We start from the raw sequence: 24,919 nt of genomic DNA on the forward strand, positions 1-24,919 counted from the left end.
CCCAAAGCCCTCCGTATTTTGTTTCTGTCCCTCTACTCACTGCTTTTCTTGGTTGGAAGCCCTTCCTTCTCCCATTTCTATATGTTGAAATCACACCTATCCTACCAGATATAATTTAGGTGCCACTACACTTGTTATTATAGTCAGTTACAAATTACAGCCTATTAATACTTTCAGATCTGTTTCCTTCTACTCTCCTATGTGCAGTTATGGGTGGATGAGACATGTGTTTACCTGCAAGGAAACTGAGCCATATTGATTTACTTAGTTACATAGCCAGTTAGCTGTGACCTCAAATTCAGTTCTTCTACAAGAGTGTTCTTTCTGTTCCCTCTGCCTTTCATAGTAAAGCCTTCCTTTATAGACCCTGTTCTTCTGAGATCATCTCATCTTTCTCTGGGTTCTCTCGTGTGGAAGTTGGGGAGAGTCAAGGCTTTATAAGTCTATGCTCTTCAACTAGAGCAGCTCCCTTTTATCTCTTTTACTGTTTACTGGTATTGCTTAAAAAAGACTTAGGGCAGGGGGGAGAGAAAATAAACACTTCAAAAAAATTTGAAACCATTACCCTGTTAGACGGAGTCCAGGCTCCTTAACAGGACTTAGGAGACCTTCAAGCCTTTCCCTTTAGCTTCCTTTCTCACTACTCATTCCTTCCCTCTGTGTTCCAGCCACATGGAATTATATGGTTCTCTCCTATATTCTGTACTTTCTTAGCTTTGCTCTTATTCTTTCCCCTGTGTAAGCATGGGTTGTTGTATTAATATAATGTTTTGTTTTCCACCGTCTAGTAATGAGACCCAATTCTGTATTTATTGTCTGGAGTGTACCAGTGTCCTGAGTTCCTCTTGTGGCTGCATCTAAGTCAGATCAATATTGGTAAGCTGTAAGGGTATGTAGGAATAAGGACTTCGTCTGTATTTTTTCTTCTGTATACTATTAAGCACTGCTTTATTTTTCAAGGTTATTTTTTGTGCTGTACCCAGTAGTTCAGTTGAATATAATCAATAACCCATGTAAGTTTAGGTGCAAATGCGATGAATTTTTTTTTCTTCTTTTTGAATTTTCTTCTCTTTATGCTCTGTAATAGGTCTGGTAGATGAAAGGCTTAACTACAGGGTTGTATATAATTCAGCTGCAGAAGTAAACGTATGTGGCATGGGTTAGCCACAGATGGAAAAATTAGTCTGCAAATAATTGTGTCATTTCTATAATGTAGAAATGGCTTAATTCAATTTGTCATCGACTTACAAAAGACAAAGCTCATGTGAAAGTACACTGGTATCTTTGCTATTATCTATTTTTGGTAGTTTTCCTAGGATATAGCAAAACTTGACCCATATATGCTAAGCTACCAAGGCAATTTTGACCTATTTTTAATTACTTGAACATATTCTCTTTTAGGTATCAGGATGTCTGTCCAGTTGGATTACTTATGACCAAACTAAGATTTGACTTCCTGTTCTGTTTGTTTTGTTTTCTTTTCCTTTTAAGGAACACTCTTGTTTTGTCACTATCATTTGTCATGTTTTACTTTGCAAATTGCAGTGGCTAACATAGTTTCTGGAGACTAGTAAATTGCAAGTTCTCTAAGGGGAAGGAAGTATGGACATTGATGCTTGCCTTGGTTCTTTTGGTAGCACTGATCTGTAAATGTTGGTAAACTGTGGTTGTTTATGTGTAATTGGTTTTAATGCAGATTGACAAATTTGGAAATCAGTATCAGTGTTTCCAGTGTATGTGTTAAACTGTCCTTCCGAACCTTTATATCTTGGCCAGAGGGTTGGGAACTTTGAGCAGAAGGGATAACATTCGTATCTTGCTGTTGTGGCCACTCAGTATCTAGCTGCTAAAATGTGGAGATACAGCAGGTCAGACACAAAGGACTGGACATTACATTTGTTTCTAAGAATATCTGGAATTGGCTCGGCTGCCTTGGGTGAAGTAAGGGGACAAAGACCATGATTTTCTTTAATACTGACACATTGCAATTTGCACAAACCGTATTATCTGTCAGAGGCTAAACTCTTTCTGTTATGTGTCTTCACCACTGCAGTCATAACAGCGCTGTAGCTGCGTTGGAAGATGGGATGGACATTCTTATGCAAGAGAGCATTTTTATTGTTTTTAAGTGCTAGTTGTTTAGGAGAGGAGAGAGTGGTGCACTGTGCTCACAAAAGGGCCACTAAAAGGCACCACAGTGCCACAGTAGATGTTGATAGCAATAGTACTGTCATTGGTGATCATTTTGCCTGGGTCATGGGTGGTGGTGGCTAGACATTTTATAGACCAGGAGAAAGAGTTTGGAAATAATTGGGGCAGGGACATAGATCAGAGCTTTTTCTCTTTTTGTTGAGAACTTTGAATTCTTTTTATCTGTTTCCTCCCCTTCCCCTTTGCCTGTTTATCTTCTGGGTTTTAGCTCCTTATTTCTTTTTGCCAACAAAAGTGATTAACCACTTGATTGCATGGACTACTCGGGCTTATTTTACTTTCACTGACACTACAGTAGCACATATATCCCTTTGGGTCTGAGGAATCCAAATTAATTTCTCTGACCATGGTGACAGTTCATCGTGTCACATTAGTTCCTACTAATTTTATTTTATTAATTTGACACGTATTTCAGGCAATGTTGGATTTTAGGTCTTTTGTTACTTGTAGAATCATATCTTCAAAGTTTGAACACTTTTTGTACAAGGTGGTTTTTAGTCTACACCCTTGCTCCTAGGAAGGCATGTTCGCATTCATGAATGCTCCAGAGCTGTTTAAATTTTAGTAAATAGAAATTGGAGATATGAAGAACTTGGTAACTTTTTCACAGATTTCCATCCCTCAAATCAGGGTAAGGCAGAATTGTCTGTCTGTCTGTCAGGGTGCCAGATGAGTAACACAGTAGTGTACACTTACGGTCCAGGGTTTGTCTCCTTGGATTTAGGGCCTCCAAATCCACTTCGCTGGCACACTGAGAGGGGGAACTACAGGAGTTACAAATCAGGCAGTCATTGTCTAGCCGTGTTTATTGCTTGAAGGCCGATTTACTGGAGGAACCAAATTAGCATTAGAAGGTTGTTTGGTGAGCATAGAAACCAACAAGAAGAGGCAGTAGTAGTTGGATGATCTTAATGACGAGTTACTATCAACACTGCTGCATCCAGCCTCGCTATTGGAAGACTGTTCATAGACCCAAGCACCATCTTCTCCGAATAGTGCTGTAGATACTAGCAGTGTTTGCTTTTTCATTAACCGCCCCCCATACCTGCTGTATTCTCATCACCTAGTAATGAGTGTTTTGCTTCTTAGCGCACCACTTTAAGTATTGATATTTGGGAGGCATCTCGTTGTTGCTCCGTGCTCTTCCTGCTGGTGCAGGAATGGTAACAGTAGAAATAAGTGTGGATGTCAGTCAGTTGAGACAGTGCTTCCCAGCTCCTTTTGTCTTGTGGCACACACAGAATAACCTTTTTTTTTTGGCGGTGCGCGGGCCTCTCACTGTTGTGGCCTCTCCCATCGCGGAGCACAGGCTCCGGACGCACAGGCTCAGCGGCTGTGGCTCACGGGCCCAGCCGCTCCGCATAATGTGGAATCTTCCCAGACCGGGGCACGAACCCGTGTCCCCTGCATCAGCAGGCGGTCTCTCAACCACTGTGCCACCAGGGAAGCCCCAGAATAACCATGTTTGTGTGACACACTGGGGCAAATGGATTTCTTCTCCACCTTCATTCACCCTGCTCCTCTCATGGCTGAGGGGAATCAGTACTTCTTTATCACTTATATTAGTTGAAAGCTCTAGGTTTAGAGTCTAATCCTGAAGGACCATGAGTGCTACGCTTTAAGTTTATTCTTGAACAGCCATGGGGATATTTTGAGCATGGGATTAACATGTCCAGAATTTATGGTTAATCTTGTAGCAGGATATAAAATGGATTAGAGAAAGAAGAGAGCCTAAAACCTGGTAGATCAGTTAGGTTATTGGATTAGTTGAAGTGAAATGATATGGTTAATTCTGGGTAATAGAAACAGGAATGAGACTGAAGGGATAGATCAGAATACTAGTACAGAGGTACAGTCAGTAGGGCTTAACAACTGGTGGTAGGATGGGAAATGGGGAGTGAAAAGTCAAAGGTTGTGGTGATGAGGCTGGGTGGCTAGGAGGTAGGAAGATGGTGGGATAATTAGTAGAAATAAGCAATATAAATATAGAAACATGTTTGGAAATAAATTTCCTGTTTAAGGCATATTGAGGTCTAGTGGCTATTCATATTTCAAAATATATACGAATACTTAGCCGTGTCACACTACGGAGAAGTTGGGATTGTGGATGGGCTAGTGGCAGGGGATGCATTACCTCCGTGAGTTTATTGCAATTTATAGTATGACCTTTAGCCTTTTTGACTCAAACACACCAGAATTGAGCTATTTTTCGGGGATAGATCCACAATAATCAAGCTCGTGTGACTGATATATAAAACCAAGAATATTAGTTTATTCATTTACAGTGAGGAATAACTAGCACAGAGATTGAAGTACTTGTGTTGGCGTGACCAGTAAGATCTCATTCAGGAGGCAAGTAGACTCACACAGGAATCAAGTCATAATGAGGGAGTTGCTTAGTAAGTGTGGCATTATAACAAGAGAAGTGGATGGCTTTTCAGGTGTTTAATGGCCATCATCTCCAGGGTAGGGCATGGATGGATCAGTGGTTGATTGACTGTGATTCACACTCCCCTAGACTATGCAGTTAGCCCTTAGTATCCAAGGGGGAATGATTCCAGAAGCCCCCAAGGATACCAAAATCTGCAGATGCTCAAGTCCCTTCCATAAAATGATGTAGTACAATGAATAGGGTTGGCCCTCCATATAAGCAACTTCCTGATTATGACTGTATATTGGATCCTTTTCCTTCAATGTCTGTAACCTTTTTCTGTTTCCATGCCTCTTAGCACTGTTCTTTCTGATTGACTCATCCTTATTTGTAAAGTAGATTTACTTTACATACTGTAGGATTAGAGTCAAGCCTTGCATTCCTATTAATTTGCTATACAAATATATATATGTATGTATTATAGACAAAATAAAGTCTTTTCCTTCAGTGGTTTATAGTTAAGAGCAGGGAGATGTGTGTTCCCAAAGTATACTCTGTTTCTTCGAGAAGATTTCCAAAGCCTTGACTTCCACAGGCTTGGGTGACTATAAATATGGGGGACCAGGGGAGTGAGGCCAAAGAAGCATTAGGATAACACCCAGGTTTCTAACTAGGGCAACTGAGGGCTTTTCTTTCCTAAGACAGAAAATTGAGTAGGGGAGGAGAATCAACAGCAGATTGTACTAGGAAGGCAAATTTAATATATTTTAGATGAGTAAAGTTTAAGGGGCCAGTGGCCCATCCAGGTGTCAATAAATACAAATAGGAGCGCCTTGCCTGGTGCTTAAGAGAAAGACTTGTGTTGTGGTGCGTGGTGATGGAGGTTTGTGTACCAAGCAGTGTTCTAAGTAATTTGTATTCAGTCATTCAGTCTTCACATCAGGCTGCTGCGAAGTAGAGATTGTCATTAACTCTTTTTAACAGTAAACTGAGGTATGAGCTGCAAAAGTAAATTGCCCAGCCAGGTAAAGGGCAGATTTGTGAGTAATCAGCATGTAGATAATTGGCTAAAGTCCTGCCAAGAAATATCTAAAATGAACCCACATCTTGTCAGTTACCTTAAAAATGGATAGTGAGCTGTAGAAGTAGTTCAGATCCATGATTATTCTAATGAAACATTTCCTCCTAGTAGCAGATTGCATTTTCATAGTTAATTGTCAGATTTTTAGAAAGTGTAGTCTCTTAAAGACAGACATTTGTTGGATTAAAGAAGGGAGGAAGGGAGCACATTAACTATCCTTAAAAATTTAGTTAATCCTTTAAAAGAGGGGAGGAAAACACTTGTCCTTTACTAGCCAACTCAATCCTTTGCACATACTTAATACGAAAGAACTTTTGTCCTTTTAAATAATCTGAAATACTATGCTCTGCAAACATGAAGTATCACACATGTATTGTTATTCAGCATCTTGTAATACTTCTTTGTTGTTACAGTTTTGGAAGAGTTGTTTTCATAGATTATGACCAGGAATTTTCCAGTTACTCAGTATTGTAGTTGCTGTAATTATTCTACTTGGTGACTTCTCTTTTATTCCATTACTCCTTCCTTTGCAACTCTAAAAAGGTTCTTCCAGTAAAGGTCTGAGTGGGAACTTCTGTCTTTGTCTGGAAATGTCTTTGTTTTGCGCCTGCTTTTATGTGGTACTTTAATTGGTTTTGGAATTCTAGCTGACAGTTGTTTTTCTCCTCACTTTGAAGATACTTGATGTTTTCTGATGAAAAATCAACTGTCAGTCATACTGTTGTTTCTTCCTTTATAGGTAACGTGTCATTTCTCTGGTTGCTTTTAAGAATTTTCTTGTCTTTGACATTCTGCAATTTTGCCATGATGGTCTAGGTATGAATTTATTTTTATTTTATTTTGCTTGGGATTTAGTGTGCTTTTCCACTTTGAAGATTATTTATATTCGTAACTGGGAGAATCTCAGCCATTAGCTCTACATAACGTCTCTTCCTCATTCTTTCTGTTTTCTCCTGGAATTCCTGTTGCATATTACCTTAGACATATCTTAGACATCTCTTTCTACTTGCATCTTTTGACTTATCCACACTTGTTTCATCTTGTTAGTTCTGTGTTCTGTGGCGTTTCCTCAAATATGCCTTCTGTTTTACTTTTTTTTTTTTTTTTCTTTTAATTCTAAAAGCTCTCTCCCCCACCTCCAAGCTACTTTTTCTTAATTCACTGTATCCTGTTCTTTGTCTGGACTTCTGTTTTGGGTTGTTTTAATCAAGAAAATTTTCAAACTTAACAAAAATAAAGAGAATGCTATAATAACCCCCCATGTACCCGTTACCCTGCTCTAGCAATTGTAAATTTTGTTTTGTTTATATCCCCAACACACACACACCCATTATTTTGAAGCCAGTCCTGGGCGTCATCCATTTAATCCATAAATATTAAAATACATATCTTTAAAGGATTCTTTAAAAGAGTCTTTAGACATTTTTAATATACTTATGTTTTATTACACGGTGTTTCACTTTTTAAGCTCTTGGGTACTAACCATCTGTTTGTCTGCTGATCCCTCATGGTGGATCTGTCCCTTGATTAGTTTTGTTATTTTTAAAAATTCAGATGTAGTTTTTCCTGTGGAACTTGTGTGTGTGTGCCTTGGATTATGGAAGTGGTTCTGATGATTTGTTTCTGCTGGGCACACTAAGCCTCGGCCCACTTTTACACAGATTTTCAGCTCGTGGACTCACACATCATGTATGAAATAAAAATTTGAAGAGCACCTGCACAGAACATGCGTTTGGGTTTCAGTGTTTCATGGGGGGCGACACCCACATCCACCCACACCCCCAAAAGCGCAGGAAATAGCTTTCTTGGTACTTCTCAGCAGTGATAGACACAGTTTTTCTAGGGTCCTTACCCCTTACACATCACTGTCATTGTGTTGTAAGTTTTTACTTTTTTGCTCTAACTTCATTTCCTCTTCCTATCTAGCACTTGAATATCTCCCCTTCCTTCCTTTGGAGCTTTGCTGTAATTTTTTTCTTCTATTCTGTTTAGCATTTTTGATTATTTTTAGAAGGGAAAGTCTGCTTGGTCTTACGGTATTGCCACAACCAGAAATCATGTTTCTACCCATCTATTTTAAGGTGAAGAGTCATAAATTTCTTAAATACTCCATACAAGAGTGAGTTAGAGGGGTGTGTGTGTGTGTGTGTGTGTGTGTGTGTGTGTGTGTTACTCTGATACACTGCTATTCAGGTAACATTTAATATGTGTTACTATTTCATCTGGTGAGGTAGACAATACCTAAAAACACATTCAGACTTGTATTTCAATTAAAAGTCTTCTGTTCGTGTATTTGTGCTAAAATCGAATAGTTACATTAACTTGTGCTTCTCACATTTGTCAGAAACGTTGGTAATATTAGATCTGATTTAATGTAACAGAAAAATATTAATAAATGCAGTTTTACTGCCAGGCAGAGTCTTTATTGTTTAATATTTATTTATTTAATTTACTTATTTACTTGGCTGCTCCGGGTCTTAGTTGCGGCATGCACATGGGATCTAGTTCCCTGACCAGGGATCGAACCCGGGCCCCCCGCATTGGGAGCTTGGAGTCTTAACCACTGTGCCACCAGGGAAGTCCCAGACAGAATCTTTAAGTATATGAAGTTATATGAGATACATCTGGAAAATGGACTAATATCATTAACATATATCCCTACATATCAGTAAGGGAAAAAACTCACTGGGAAAATGGCAAAGGATATAAACATACTGTTTAAAGAAAACTGCAAATAAAACCATAGTAAGATGTTTTTCTTTATTAAATTGGAAAAGATAAAAAATGATAGTACCTTGGGTTCAGAAGGATGTTGAGAAATTGGAACACTTACACATTGCTAATGGGGATGTAAATTGAAATTGCCCCGAGGAAGGACAGTTAAACATCTGTCTTCCAAGGATCAAATGTACATTTGGCACATTGTTGGAAATATCAACAGATTTGAAGCAACTTAAATGTTCATCAGAGGAAACTAAATAATCATGGTATGCCCATACAGTGGACATACATAGTACTGTTCAGTGTTCTATAACATGAGGCAGTTATAAACATATGAATATGGAATGGTCTCCGGGGATTATTACATGGAAAAGGCAAGGTGTAGAACAATGTATGTAGTACGCTAACATGAGGGAGGGGGAACGTACGTGGATTTTAAATGTTTAAAATATCTGGAAGAACATACAAGAAACTGGTGATTATGGTTACCTTGGGAGGGGAAGAACTGGCTGGCTCAGGATCCAAGGAAGGGAGAGAAACTTTATTTTTCACTTTTGAGTTTTAGGTGATGGACAGTATTATGTATTATTTTAATGGAAACCAGAGTCTTATTGTGTGTGAAAAGAAGATACAAGTAAGGGAAGAAGAATCCTGTGAGGTTGAATTTGAATTCTGGATATATCAGTATGAGATCATGATTTTTCAAAAAAAAAATTGCTGAAGGAGTGAAACAGTGAGAACAGAATGGGGGAGATTTCTTTTTTCCTTTTTTAGAAATTTGAGAGTGGTAGTTAATTAACTGTTGTACATTATTACTTTGATAAAAATAAAGAATTACAAAAACAAATAATTCAAGAAAAGCCCTGTGCCATCTTAAGCCCTATAATACATGTGAAATTCTCTTGCTGTTGCATCCATTTCAGTATGTTGCCATGTCATGGTTAATGTTCATTTGACAAATAACGAGTCTTACTCTGTGGTAGGCACTGTGCTAAATACTTAACATACGATATACAGAATTTTGTGAATGAAAAATATTAAGGAAACATTTTCATCTAGAAGTTGCTCTGCTTAACAGGTTGCTCCTTTGATTTAATACCTTAGAATTAGCATAGATTATTAAAACTAGAAAATATTTTGATTATTTTATAGAAGAAATTAAACTAAGGAACTTGCTCTAGATGGAGAATCTAGAACCAGATGTTTGGTCCAGCATTCATTCCACTGAGGTTCAATTGTGAAATTTGGTTCCTTTTTAAAATGTACTTTTGCTGGTTTGGAAAGTTTTTTTTTTTCTACTTATTTCTTTTTGTTTTAAAAAGATTTTACTGTCTTCAGTGACTTTCTACCTGTTTGTGCAGTTGTGCCTTTTCCTATGCCATGGGCTCTGTGCCTTGGACTGCTTTCTTCCTCCATGCTTTCTGCCTGTTTGTAAAATGCAATAGAATTTTCTGGATGAAATATGGCTTCCTTCTTGAGTATTGAATTTTTCTTTGATTTTGGTCTCTTGGAGTTAAAACCTAATTAAGAGTTAGTTATTGTCTAGAGACTTTATTCTTCCTACATGTCAGTGGTTCTTTGTACTATATATAATACTTGAAGTTGGGATGTTAGAAAAATTTAGCTCTTACCATTAGATAAATGTTCCATTTGTTGAATAGTTATGTGACCCTATGTACTATATTAATTCTTTTTTTAATATAAATTTATGTATGTATGTATGTCTGCATTGGGTCCTCGTTGCTGCGCGCAGGCTTTCTCTAGTTGTGGTGAGTGGGAGCTGTTCTTTGTTGAGGTGCGCAGCCTTCTCAACGCGGTGGCTTCTCTTGTTGCGGAGCACGGGCTCTAGGTGCCTGGGCTTCAGTAGTTGTGGCACACGGGCTCAGTAGTTGTGGCTCACGGGCTCTAGAGCACAGGCTCAGTAGTTGTGGCGCACGGGCTTAGTTGCTCCATGGCATGTGGGATCTTCCGGGACCAGGGCTTGAATCTGTGTCCCCTGCATTGGCAGGCGGATTGTCAACCACTGCGCCACCAGGGAAGTCCCTATATTAATTCTTTTGTTTGCTTTACTAATTAAATAACTTAAGGCCAAAGCCTCATCTCTCATAGATATGCTCCATTGTTTTATAGGGTAGTGCTAAGAATGCTAGCTTTATTTTCAGATTCTAGCCCCATTTAATTAATTATATGACTTTGTGTAAGTTTCTTGATTCCTAGGTGATTTTATTCACTTGTAAAATTATCATAATGGTTCTTATATGTAAATAATACATGGAAGAGTGGTTAGAATAGGGCGTGGCACATATTGAACACATATATTTGTTGAATGAATAATGTAATCTTTTATGGTAATGTGTGCTGATTAAACAGATAAAAATATACAGATGGTGACTAGTATATGTGCCATAAAGTTAGAGATTGAACATGTTAATAGTGTTTTATTTAATGAATTTCAATAAGCTGATAGGAAATTGAAAATCCTTAGAACATTTTTTGTTTCCTGTTGATTATTTTGTTTGTATTTCAAGGCTCTTCATCGGTTACCTGCTCTCTTAAAAAAAATCAGTTTGGAAAAAAAAAATCAGTTTGGTATATAAAGAATAAACTATATAATGAGGAAGAAGAGCAGCTTATTTTGTCTATAAAACAAATCACTTATGAATGAATTTAAGATAAAAGTATTCATTTGTTGAATGCCACACACGGACTCTTACCACTGAAGGTAAATTAATTGTCTTGGAAAAGCTATGGAAGTGATGGTAGGATTATTGTATGTAAACATAATTCACTCCTAGAGACAGAGTTAGTACTGGAGTTTTGTTATTCTTCCTAACCGTTTCTCTAAGGTTTTGGGTTGAAGAGGAATAATTACTATACTAAATTTACATCACTGTTATTTCTCACAATTTCATTTCTTGCATAGTTCTTTACTGCTTTTATGATGTAATCCTTTTTATTGTTATTCCCATCCTATTTTTCTGAGATTAAGCTTATTCTGAGGTCCTTTAGCATCTCCGAAAACGACCTGTATAATAATACCTTATATGTTTTCCTCTGACTTTGCTTGTATTTGAGTTTCTTTCGTCTAGAATGTTTTGTTACTAGTGCATCTTGTAATTTTGGGTAGTAAGTGCACTGACTTCTTCACAGATCTCTCAGATTTTCAAAAAGGAATGTACTTCTTGCATTCTGCCTCTCAATCGGGTAACACTCAACACTGAAGGGAGCCCCAATCTTAGTTCTCCAAGCCTCCCAGGATCATAAAATTTGCTGGTTGAAGCGTTACAAAGGGGATCTCCTGCTTAATTGACAAGAATAATGTAAAGGGGGAATTAGTGGAGGAACTTTTAACTACATTAATGTTAAAAATGGATTCCCTTCCTCTCTCCTGACTTCTCATCAATGACCTTATCTGGGAAGATTTTCTTATTCCAGGGAGCCACTTGTCATTTTGGTTTTTACTGTCTGACCTGTATTGAGTCTTTTTTTTTTTTTTTTGCTGTACGCGGGCTTCTCACTGTTGTGGCCTCTCCCGTTGCGGAGCACAGGCTCCTGACGCGCAGGCTCAGCGGCCATGGCTCACGGGCCCAGCCGTTCCGCGGCATGTGGGATCTTCCCGGACCGGGGCACGAACCTGCGTCCCCTGCATCGGCAGGTGGACTCTCAACCGCTGCCCCACCAGGGAAGCCCAGAGTCTTTTTTATAATTTAATTTTTTTAACAAAAAATTTTGCACCTAGGCTCTATATACCTTAAGTATTTATAGCCTTTATTCTATGTGGTATTAATAATTAATAACTGGTATTGATATAATACCTGATACAGCCGTAAATCGTTTTGGTAAGACATGAAGCAGAATCCATTGTATTTTAATTGGGCTAAAATCTACATCACTACTACTGATAGCACATGGAAAGACAGAATTATTCTGTACCTGTTGTTTCCTTCACAGAGAGCTAGTGGCATCTGACAAAGAACCATGATACCTGGCTGAAACTCCAGGATGGAAGTAATGCACAAGTCACTTTATAAAAGCCAACACTGTAAATCGTACGTAATGGCTATATGCAAACTAGTGATCAAAGTTAATAATTTTAGAAGGGAAAAGTTTACAGTTAGCTTATAAGTGGCTGTGTAAACCGATGCAGTAGCTGTTAAGCAGCTTTCCAAATCCTTGGAAGGCCAGTGTGCCAATAAGAGAGTCCTCATGAGCATTCCCACATCTGGCTCAAGTGACTTAGGGGGGATGAGAGCTAGAATCACATTCCTCTCCTCTCCCCAAGTCCTCATTCTAGTCAGTCAGACTTTTCTCAGCCCCTGCTACCACATTTCTGCCACATTTAATCATAAAGTACTAGGTCTTAAATGTTCCAAGTAGCTTTTTTTTTTTTAATTGTAAATACTGTCTTTACCAGAGCTGGTGCTGGCACTGTTTTGAAGATCCTCTATGGGATCTCATATTAACTGCCTGACTTACTTGCGAGTAAAAGAAAAGTGAGAGGCTCTTCATTTTACATTGTAGTTCGTTAGTTTGGATTTAAGCCAGGGGTGTTGGTTCCCGCAGTATAATACTGTGTTTGCATTATTTGATACTGCTTCTCAGAATCGACTCTTGTTTAAATTTTTTTTTTTTTTAAGATAGAGATGACTGAGTCAGTTTGACGTTTAGAAGCTTAGTGAACGTTTTTGTGGCTGTCTCACCATTGCCCCCCACTTCCTCCCCAGAAACCCCCTAAATTCAGGTGTTCCATAGAAATAGTTTTAAAATTGGAAGTCATCCATGATATGGAAAAATGATATTAGAGGAAAAATTTAAAGTAGTATGATTTTGTAAGATTCTGGGAAAGAGTTTTCCTCAAGTTTATTTTAATAAATAACCATTATAATTGTACTGGTGATGGTGAGCAGGAGAAATTCTTACAACATGATCCTTCAGTTCTTTTCCCACTTAAGAGTATGATGGTGCAGAAGCAGCATTTATTTTCATTTGACTTTAGTATTTGGGTGTAGCCCATCTATTCCTTCCCTTCTTGGCTCAGCAGCTTTGCAGATGTAAGCCACACTTTTGATACTTGCCACTTTTATAACGTATAAATTTCTGGGGCTTCATTAGGTAATTTTAGTGTAACACTAAGTTTAACTTCCCCCGAGCTTCAGACCCTTTGAAAATATATTTTTTTAACCTAAGCATATTTTTCATTAAATTTAAGGATTTAAAATGTTTCTCTGTTTATTTTCTTTAAAATAATATGCATATAATCATTGCATTTTGTTTAGGTTCTTTTTATTCAGATAAACAGCAAGAAAGCTCTTGAGTTAAAACTACATTTTCTAAACCATATTCTACTTCTTTAGTATCTATTTGTTGACTTTACTCCCCCCAAATTTTATTCACCATAATGTTTCTTATTACAAAAAGATTTTTAAATTACTTAGCATCAAGTAAAATTGATAATCCAAGAAGGTGTCTATCATATTCATTTTTTGTGACTTTTTAATACTCCTGGGCACACCTTGTACAAATACCTCAGTTTGAGAGGCACTAGCTCATTGGATCAAGTGGACATTTCTTGGTGTGAAGTGAGGGATAAAAGACATACTTAAATACTAACCCAATTATTAAAAATAGTTGTATTTGATAGACATGACTGTCACATTGCTAGGTAAGTTTTTAGGCCACTTGCTCTCAACCCCTAGACTCACCCTCTTTTTGGATGAGCGCTGATCGCAGAGGACACTGAGTAGCCCTGCTCTGGGCCGTGATGACTTACTCTGTGATTACACTCTTCTTCATATTTGATGTCTTAAACATTTCATTTCCCCTCCCTAAAATTGCACATCCTCGTTTTCTAACTGCTGCATTCCTTCTGTTACTTCTTGACAAGGCAGATATCCCTTCCCCAGGGAAGCCTGTCTTTACAGTGATCATCACCAACAAAGCTAGACATTCCCTCTCTGTGCTTCCATAGCCCCTTATTCACATATCTGTACTGTTAACGGTATACTTACCTTTTATTAGACTGTGAACTCTTTGAGGGCAAGGACCTTATTTCCCCTCTGGTCAAATACAGTGCCTAGCACCTAGCAGGTATCAGGAAATGCTTGCTTCAGTGAGTGGATGAGTGGACAGACAGGCTCTTTCTAATTAGTGTTTGATGTGATATAGCTCTACCATTAGAAATTATGACTTGCTATGACCCCAGAGCATTCAACTAATGGCAACCACCCGACCCCTGCTCTCTAGCCATGTTTCCAGTCCAGGGTGGTATGGTGTGGAGTTACTATGGCAGTTATTTTTGCTAGTACCTAATGTTTTAACTTATTTCTTTCAGGAATTGTTGGATAAGTATTTAATAGCCAATGCAACTAATCCAGAGAGTAAGGTCTTCTATCTGAAGATGAAGGGAGATTACTTCCGGTACCTTGCTGAAGTTGCTTGTGGTGATGATCGGAAACGTAAGTGTATTTGGTTTATGGGTAAAGCTAAAGTATAAAAGAGAGGGAGGATAAATTTATAATGTTACCTTACGTTCTCAAACATGAAAACAGTTATGACTTTACATTATGTGCTCCTTATAAAAAATTAAACTCATAAACTCTCTGATTATAACCTGATAAGATACTATTAAAAACAGACTTTTAATCTTTTAGGCTTTAGAATTTGGTTCACCATATTTTTAGCCCCAGAGTTCTTTGCATATGCTTTGGGTGATTCTGTTGTGTCACATGGTCTTCAGCATCTTGTATCTTGAAACTTAAGATAACTGGAAATTACATGTAGAGTAGAAACAGGACATTGTACTTTTTCTACTTGACTTATTAATTTATTAATTACTACCTATTTTGAGGGATCATAACATTGACTACTAATTACACATAACCAGATTTCTGAGGAGGAGAGGTCAGATGAGAGTTTTATTGCTGGCATATAATTTATCACAGAAAACACAGCTATGGGGAAAAGAGTAACCTGATTTCCTAACTTGATTGTAAAACAGTCAAAGTAAATTTATTAGCAGTGAACTCAGTCTCCTGGAGTATTGGTAGCTGAGTGTACGGTAGTATATTGTGCATGTGCCTGCTAGTCTAGGTAGAAGCAAGTCTGGTTAGAAGTATCACTTAAGTCCTTATTTTATTTCCAATAAGTTTATTATTTTGTTTGTCATTTTACCCTATCCAAAAAGGGCATGCCCCACAAATGGTTATTACAGCCTCCTCTTCCTCTCTCTCAGAGAGTTACTAAAAGTGAGACAGTTTTAGCGTCCCCAAAATCAGTGTAATTGAAGATATAAAGAGAAAACTTCTGTAACTTGCTGTAATAGAATCTGTATACTAAACTGTTGTGTTATCAATATATAATTTCTGTTGCCATAATGATAAGCAAAATTGAATGTGACAGATATTTGCACAGGACTGAACATTTAAACGTCAACTAGTCAAAGGGATATTTTGGGGAGATTGGGCCATAGCCCCAGCATTAATCTGATCTGACCCTTTCTGGCTCATTGGGATTTTCCCGTCCTATACGTAGAACACTCCAGTAGTCTGGGATTTGTAAATAGTCTGTATTTACAAAGTCTAGATGCTGAGATGCTTTAGAACTCTCATTGTAATGCCTCCTTATGTGCTGGACACCAAGAGCTCCTTAGTTAAATGTGAGGGCCATACCAGCTATGTTTAGATCAGTGAATGTGCCATTGAAGAAGAAGGAAAGGCACATATTCGGGTTTTAAAGGGATAACTTGATTTCTGTTAGGTCAGTCCTTCTAGAGCTGTAATGGGCCCAATGGCCTCATTCAGAAAACCTAACCTTTTCAAAACACGATATAATCAGATTAGTGCTGGTAGTTCTTCCTGAACATTTTGTTCAGGAAGGTGACATTTTTATTAAGCCAGTAATCAAACTCTGGTCAGCAGATTTTGATCTATATACTGGTGCTTTTATATCGCCTTTCACATAATACATGTTGATACCGAGGGTCAGTGTTATTTCTGCAGATAAGTCACAAAAATAGAGATTTTGGTGGTGATGATCTTTGTAAAATGTTTCCATTATTGTGGGAAGGGATATTGCAGCTGATTTTTTTTAAGTTTTATTGAGATATTATTGACATATATCAAATTGTTTTTAATTGCTGCATTTTCAGGTAATAAAATTAAAAGACATGAAAGAAGAAAAGTGTTTTAGCCCCAGAGATGAAAAACCTGATATACTGTCTCATGGTTTTTATATTAAGCTGATTATAAACAAGCAACATAATAAACTAGTTTTTTAATAGCCCAGTACAGGATAATGTTTTTGGTTTGCTACTGTGGTTTTAAACGAAGGCTACAGAGAGAAGTCTGGCTCTACCGAGTTAGTAGCACAGGTTAAAGGTATTACTGTATACTGGGTGGATATTTTCAGTACCATGCTTTTTTATTTCGTTTTTTTCCCTTCACAGAAACGATAGATAATTCCCAAGGAGCTTACCAAGAGGCTTTTGATATAAGCAAGAAAGAGATGCAACCCACACACCCAATCCGCCTGGGGCTGGCTCTTAACTTTTCTGTATTTTACTATGAGATCCTTAATAACCCAGAACTTGCCTGCACACTGGCTAAAACGGTAAGATGTGTGTCCAGAAATACCCTCTTTAGGTTATTTGAGATAGCAAGCATGTTAATTTCTAGGTATTTTACTTGGATATCCAGGGATGATTTCTACATTTATTTGGATATCTCCTTTTTCTTACCATCGTGACCACTACCACTGTCCTTCTCAAGATCTTACTCTCCCAGCTATGGTTGTAAGCAGTAAGATCTGTCTAAAGAGCATATTGGTCAGAGTAATCAAAAAAGTATGAGAGAAGTGTAAAGGATTGGAAAGTAATGCCTGCCAGGTGTGATCAGTAGAATCTCTGCATTCCTCAAAGTGTTTCAAAATGGAAGTGTTCCAAGGGGCTTTTGCAAATAAATACTAGTTCTTATTTGTAAAAAATATATTGGGCATAGCTACTGTGCTGTCTGTCCTGTGAAAGAACTAAGAAATGCTTGTTTACTGATTAAGTACGTATAACTTTATAAGTTTTAGTCATCCTCAAAAATTCTTGAGCTGAGAATCCGAGGCAGTGATTTCATTGAGTTTTGTTTTAAGTGATAATAGAACATAAAGTGGATGTTCATCTATTTTATAAAAATGGTTTGTGACTATAGAGTGTCAGTTTGTGTCGATGTAAATATTGTCTACCGTGGATATTAATATTTGTCAGGCTTTTGATGAGGCCATTGCAGAGCTTGACACACTGAATGAAGACTCATACAAAGACAGCACCCTCATCATGCAGTTGCTTAGAGACAACCTAACAGTGAGTTTTTCATACTTTTAATTTTATTTCCTTTTCAGGAACAAAAGTATTAATATTTTATTCAGGCTCCCTGTGTTTTGGGGCACCTATATTAGAGCTACACTTGCTCTTAGAAAATGATTATATAAAAATTACATAAAAATATTAAATATGTATTAGTATTTTGTATAGGACAACTGTTCTTCGTAGGCAGATTTTCAAGTTGAATAGGCGTTTTATCAGACCTTCCTGAGAAAGTACTAAGATTTTAGGAACTCATAATATTAACATTATTGACTTTGACCGGTCTTTATTTGACCGGTATGAAGATGTTGATAAATTATGTTAATATAGAAAGTTTGTCTTTTTAAATTTGTTTTTTCTTTTGTTTTTCTCCCTACCTCTTGTATAGACAGGGGGTGGAGGAAAAAGTAATGGTGAAAAAAATACAGGTTGAGCTTTACTTAGCTTCTTTTGTAGGTTCAAGTAAATTGGATAGGTCAAAATCTTAGACAAAATGTGGAAGAAATACACCTTTTAATATAAATGTAGTTCTCTCGCCCCCCCCCCCCCAGATTTGATGCTTTATCTTCTGCTAGATAAAAAAAATTTTAACATTAGCGCCCTATCTGTTCAACTTCGCTGAAGAGAGAAATTATGAAGACAGTTCATTCCCAGCCATTAGAAATCCCTCTGGTTGTGAGGTGACAATAGAAAAATGATCAGCATAAATAGCTTCTATAGAAGAAAAACAAACTGAGCAATTGACCTCTTTCCAGATACACCGTGGAGCTATCTTTTTTTTGCGGGGGGGGCCTCTCACTGTTGTGGCCTCTCCCGTTGCGGAGCACAGGCTCTGGACGCGCAGGCTCAGCGGCCATGGCTCACGGGCCCAGCCGCTCCGCGGCATGTGGGATCTTCCCGGACCGGGGCACGAACCCGTGTCCCCTGCATTGGCAGGCAGACTCTCAACCACTGCGCCACCAGGGAAGCCCACGTGGAGCTATCTTAACTAGTTCTGTTTTCTCTCTCCCAGAGACAGTTCTTTGGGGATATTTGTTTGTTTTTATTTTAGTATCTTAATAATGACTTAAAGGTTAAGACTTCAGCTTTGCTAAAATTGCCACTAGTGTCTTGGTGCTGGTCTAATAGAAATCCATTTTGTGAACTATTATTATGCATAGTCGACAAGTATTGACTATTCCCTTTTTCACTTCATTGTTCCATCCGAAAATTAGAGAGACTAACATCCTACCTAATTCAAGAACCGTATCTACATATCTTCATGCACACATGCTGCTTCCCTGTAACTTAACATCGTTCACTCCTGTTTAACTCTTTGCAGCATACAAAGTAAGCCTGCTTCTTATTCTATATGATAGCCCTTCAAGTACTTGGCAATGGTGACTTTGACCATGGTCCCTGCCCACCCCCAAAAAAATTTGTTTTGGCCTTATTAATCTCATAAATTATATTTTAGTAGTGCTTTTAAAAAGAGCATTGGGCTGCCAGAAATTGAGAGAGCATTAAATTCTAAGGATGTTAGTTACCTTGTTTTTATCTGAGATTATAGTAAGCTTTGAAAACGTACTCAAATAGCGTATATGTGTTTGTCATTTTGCAAATGCACAGTGAAAGGAATACAGGGGTACACTTTGGGAGGAGTTGATGAAATATAACTTCCAGTCTTAGTCATAATCTCTGTTGTTTAATTTACTGCTCTAAGAATTACATTCTGATATAATAATAAGACTTGAAATAATTGATCTAGAAATAGTAACTTAATGTGATGTTTTTTTCTAGTTATGGACGTCAGACAGTGCAGGAGAAGAATGTGATGCGGCAGAAGGGGCAGAGAACTAAGTGTATCCAGGGTGTCATCCCTCTTCCCCTCAAGAAACCTTTTTACTCATCTCCATTCCTTATTCCATTTGGATTTCCTATAGCAAAGAAACCCATTCATGTGTATGGAATCAACTGTTTATAGTCTTTTCACACCGCAGCTTTGGGAAAACTCCATTCCTTGATTTGTGTTTGTCTTGGCCTTTCTGGTGTGCAGTTACTGCTGTAGAAAAGTATTAATAGCTTCATTTCATATAAACATAAGTAACTTCCAAACACTTATGTAGAGGACTAAAAATGTATCTGGTATTTAAGTAATCTGAACCAGTTCTGCAAGTGACTGTGTTTTGTATTACTGTGAAGATATGAAAATGTAGTTAACTACAGTTTAAAGAGTGTTCGGCATAACTTCCTGATTTCTACATTCCCTCCCTTACTCTTCTTCGGGGGTTTTCTTTCAGTAAAGCAACTTTTCCATCCTCTTAATATATTCCTTTTTGGTAGGAATCCAGAAGTATTAGATTGAATGGAAAAGCAGTTGACATTTTGAGGCTGGAGGTCACAAATTAAAATGCCTCCTGTATCATATATGATGGAGGTCTTGCGTATCTGTGACAACAGGGAGTTTCCTCATTCATTCTTCATTTGCTGCTGTTTAAGTTGACAACTTCCGTTCCCAATAAAAATTCACTTACACCTCCTGCCTTTGTAGTTCTGGTATTCACTTTACGATGTAATAGAAGTAGCATGTTGCTGCCAGAATACAAGCATTGCTTTTGGCAAATGAAAGTGCATGTCATTTCTTAATACACTAGAAAGGGGAAATAAAGTACACAAGTCCAAGTCTAAAACTTTAGTACTTTTCCATGCAGATTTGTGCACATGTGAGAGGGTGTCCAGTTTGTCTAGTGATTGTTAGAGAGTTGGACCACTATTGTATGTTGCTAATAATCATCGACTGTAGTCCCAAAAAGGCCTTGTGAAAATGTTATGCCCTATGTAACAACAGAGTAACATAAAATAAAATTACATTTTATAAACCATTTACTATGGCTTTGTAACAATTACATACTCATATTTTAAGGGACAGGTGAATTTACTACTTTCTGAAGTTTATTGATACTTCCCTTTTATCTCATGTAAAATGGAGTAGTGGTACCCATTTTTCTGCATTGTGATACACTTGTCTAGGGATGCCTGGACCTGTATAAAATTGGACTCCATTTCTTAAGAGTTAGTGTTTTACCTTAGATCAGTTTTGTGGACCCTCTCTTCCTTAGATGTAAATGATATTAGTTAACTGTTAAATGAAGTAAAGTGGACATTTTAAAACTAGAAAAGTTAAAATTACGTGATTGTGAATGCTTTGGCTGGTGTTAGAATTACGTTTCAGTGGATATTCAAACAGAATGTCAGAGTTTAAGAGTACCTTGTTTTGTTTTCAGATAATTCTCTTTGTAAACACTCAGTTGTACCATTGGTGAGTTCAGAATAATTTGGGTTTTATAATATTGCCATGGCTATTATACTAGCCTGTCTTAGTATTGGCCTGAGAATTTATTTTAAAGTCAGAAAATAATCTGAAAAATTAAGCTGTGTAGGATTATCCTTTTTCTCCTAAAAATGTAACTATGAAACAAGGTTTTGTTTGCACTTGATTTGTTTTCTGAGGGGAAATGAAAAGACAGAATTGAAGGGGACTTGCAGAAATTATCCATTTAAATAAGATTAATAGAACTCTGGCCGCCAAAATCTAAATCAGTAAGACAGTGCTTTTTAAATTAAAATTTCGATAAACATTCAAAGAACATTGTGAATTAGGAGAAAAAATTATCAGTCCTAACAAAGTTGTAAGTACTGAATAAAGTAATGGCTACACTACTTTGGTGAGTTATGAAAGTAGCTTTCTTTCTTAAAGAGCAGATTAGTCCCAGGTTATCTCCTTGCTTTAGGAGAGGTGAGCATCTTTAAAAGGGGGCCCAGCCTGTGGTATTATCTCTTTTTGACTCTCATTTTGGGGCCTCCTTGTACTAGATGTAGAGGATATTTATAGAATACTGCTAAGAACTCAGTCGGGGTAGAGGGAGGGTTTAAACCCAGGTTTGAGCTTTCTAACTTTTATAATTACTTTCTGAGATAGTTTAGAAATTTTAAATGTTAAACCTATTTTGTAGTTAGAACTTTTTAATTGGCAGTTTTCCCTTTAAAGTGTCATTTAGGTTTTAATAACTGAAAATAACAGGAGGGTGGATTGCATCCTAACACTGATTATCCAAAATAGAAACATTAGGGATTTCTCTTCCAACATACAGTACATTCAGCCATGATTATTTGACCCGAGATTGGGAAAGAACAGTACGTTTTTTTGGACGGGATTGGTAGACTACAGTCATACACATACACATTAAATAACTTTAAATATTTATCAGTAGAGACTGTTAGTTTTTTAAAAAATCATGACAAACACTAGGAAGCCCATTTAAAGTGTGTAAAAATTCTAATAGAGTAAAATATTTTGAGATCAGAATTCTAGTCACTTACATTTAACTGGACTGAGTGTTTTGTTTTTGTGGAGTTGAGCCAAACATTCAGAAATATGAGGGCCTATTTTAGGCACAAACATGTGACAATTTTTGTTAAATTATGAGCCTGAGTTTCTTTGGACTGGTTATAGATAGGTGTCATCTGATATGTTTAGGAAGACTCACTTTAAGCTGATTAAGACAGTTACGTTGTACGTTTTATTCTGCCATATATCATCTTACCTTGTATAATTTGTATTTCATCAGCTTTGCAAGAGGAGAGTTACCATTGTATATCATATATATTACCATTGAATTTTGAGGCCATCACAATTAAGTACCAGTATAAACCGCCTGCCACAATAACGTTTTTTTTTTTAACAGAAACCACCAATTTTTTTTAAATTAATTTATTTTTTTGGCTGTGTTGGATCTTTGTTGCTGTGCGTGGGCTTTCTCTAGTTGTGGCGAGCGGGGGCTACTCTTTGTTGCGGTGTGTGGGCTTCTCATTGCGGTGGCTTCTGTTGTGGAGCACGGGCTCTAGGTGTGTGGGCTTCAGTAGTTGTGGCTCACGGCTTTAGAGCGCAGGCTCAGTAGTTGCAGCGCACGGGCTTAGTTGCTCCGGGGCATGTGGGATCTCCCCGGACCAGGGATCGAACCCATGACCCCTGCACTGGCAGGCGGATTTTTAACCACTGCGCCACCAGGGAAGTCCCCCACAGTAACGTTTTTGATGCATTCAGCAGGTGCTTAAGAAACCTGTGGTGTCAATACCAGAAGATGAGTCCCAGACCATCATGAAATTCAGTTCACAGCAGACTTGCCATTTACTGGTTAGCCACAATTCACTTACAAAAGCCTTTAGACTTGATGCTTTAAAGGGAGTAATAATAAATAGTAAGTAATAATAAATACCCAGGGGGAGAAGCTGGAGACTGAACCGTCTTCAGTTTAAAATTAGAACATCTTGAGCATGTCCATAAATGGTCTGGCCCTTCTGTTTTAGTTACGGGGAACCAGCATTGATTGAATTCATTTTGGTGCCTGGTCATGTATTAGGCACACACATTCACATTTAGTCATATTTAATCCTCTCAGCTGCCCTGCCAAGTTAATTTCCCCTTGACTGATAGGACATCTGATCAGAAAAATAATGAAGTTATTTGCCCAAAATTAATGTGTATTAAGCGGCAGACTTACAGTTTGAAATCAGATGCCAAAAGCAAATTCATTTCTGTGTCACTGTTGCCAGCTGTGGGTGCTTCAGCTTGTTTACTATGGCTAGTAAATAGAATTATTTATCTTTTATTTTCTGTCATATTGGGAGGGTTGGTTTGTTTTTTTAACTCTTCCTCCGCTTACCCTCAATCTGTCATTTTTGCCCTTGAGGAAAACCTTAAAAGCAGCTCAGGGAATATTAGGACATGCTGGACCTAACCCATGGTTACGGAAGCAAGTCCAAAAAAAATCAACTGAATTTCCCAAGGTCCCAGCTAATGTTTGACCTGAAGCTAGACAAAATTAGACCAAAAAAACAGATGAAAATAGTTCCAGATTCTCAGTAATTCTCTACTGCCTAAGTTGAAAAGAATTTTCAATGAAAATTATTTGTTCTTGCCACTCAGACTTAGAAAATGAAGGCTTTAATTTACATTTCTCTAGGAGGTCTTTTTAAAAGATATTAGCCCTCTAATGATTTTCAGAAAGTAAGGAAATAATGTTCATTACCAAGCATTTGTCAAATTTATGGTTCAGATACGTTCTTCATTTTGTATGTTTCACACTGAAGGCCCTTGTGTTGTCATTGTTCATCGTATACTCAATACTTCAGTATAGTGATAAGGCCATCGGCCAGGGTTCTAGCCCAAGCGCCCCACTGGTAGCTGCATGTGATCTTGGGCCACCATATCGGGGGCCTGACTTACCCATCTTCACAGGTTCTGTTTTTAAGCATCTTCACAAATAAAACTCAGCTTCATAAAATTTTTGAGGTAGATTTTTCTCCTGATTTATGAATGAGAAAGCTGAGGCACAGAAGCTAATGATGTGTCCTAGGACTCGGGTCCTCATAGCTAAGTGAGTGGTGGTATCAGGATTCAAACCTGGGTAATCTACTTGAAAGTTGGTACTCTTGCTGCTGTGCTATGTTGCCTTTTTTTGGAGATTAAAGCAGTGACAGATCAGTGCTTTTTAAAAATTTCATTATGACCGATTAGTGGATAGTGGAAACCTAATGGGTCACAGCCAGCTCTTTTGTAATAGAAGTATATGGCATGGGAATTCCCTGGCGGTCCAGTGGTTAGGACTCGGTGCTTTCACTGCTGGGGCCCGGGTTCAGTCCCTGGTCGGGGAACTAAGATCCTGCAAGCCGCATGGCGTGGCCAAAAAATATATATATATGGCATGTTAATAGGGATAATAGTTTGTGAAATCATTTTCACTTTATGTGAACAGTGGGTTGTGATGTAAAATTGATTTCAAATGAGTTTAAGAGCCATTTGTTCTAGATGGTCTTAGAGGTTTCTTTGCAATTCATGTCCTAGGACTGTTAAGTTCATAATTTCACTGTTGTGAATAGTATCAGAGTTTTTAGTGGTGACATTGTTGGGTCCCTTCCACTTCAAGCATTGTGTTAATGGCAACACTTTCTACTTTAGAATGTGCTGAGCAGTGAGTCCGTTAATGCCCTTCAGAAAAAAAGGAGACTCCCTCTTTTGAGGGCAATACTTTTTTTTTTGTTTTTTTTGGCGGTACGCGGGCCTCTCACTGCTGTGGCCTCTCCCGCTGCGGAGCACAGGCTCCGGACGCGCAGGCCCAGCGGCCACGGCTCACGGGCCCAGCCGCTC

At 37.9% G+C, this 24,919-nt stretch overlaps 1 protein-coding gene across 1 annotated transcript in view; it reads left to right on the forward strand.

Moving 5' to 3' along the window:
- YWHAQ (tyrosine 3-monooxygenase/tryptophan 5-monooxygenase activation protein theta) overlaps positions 1–20,594 on the forward strand; it is a 32,045-nt gene extending 11,451 nt beyond the window's left edge. The window contains exons 3-6 of the mRNA XM_029232013.1: positions 14,716–14,839; positions 16,828–16,991; positions 17,635–17,730; positions 19,513–20,594. Coding sequence (XP_029087846.1) covers positions 14,716–14,839; positions 16,828–16,991; positions 17,635–17,730; positions 19,513–19,572 — 444 coding nt within the window. The 3' untranslated portion in view covers positions 19,573–20,594. The remainder of the gene's footprint in view (positions 1–14,715; positions 14,840–16,827; positions 16,992–17,634; positions 17,731–19,512) is intronic.
- Positions 20,595–24,919: the final 4,325 nt, after the last annotated feature.

This window comes from Monodon monoceros, unplaced genomic scaffold, assembly GCF_005190385.1.
Source record: "Monodon monoceros isolate NGI ecotype Baffin Bay Population unplaced genomic scaffold, NGI_Narwhal_1 Super_Scaffold_19, whole genome shotgun sequence".
NCBI classification, from domain to species: Eukaryota; Metazoa; Chordata; class Mammalia; order Artiodactyla; family Monodontidae; genus Monodon; species Monodon monoceros.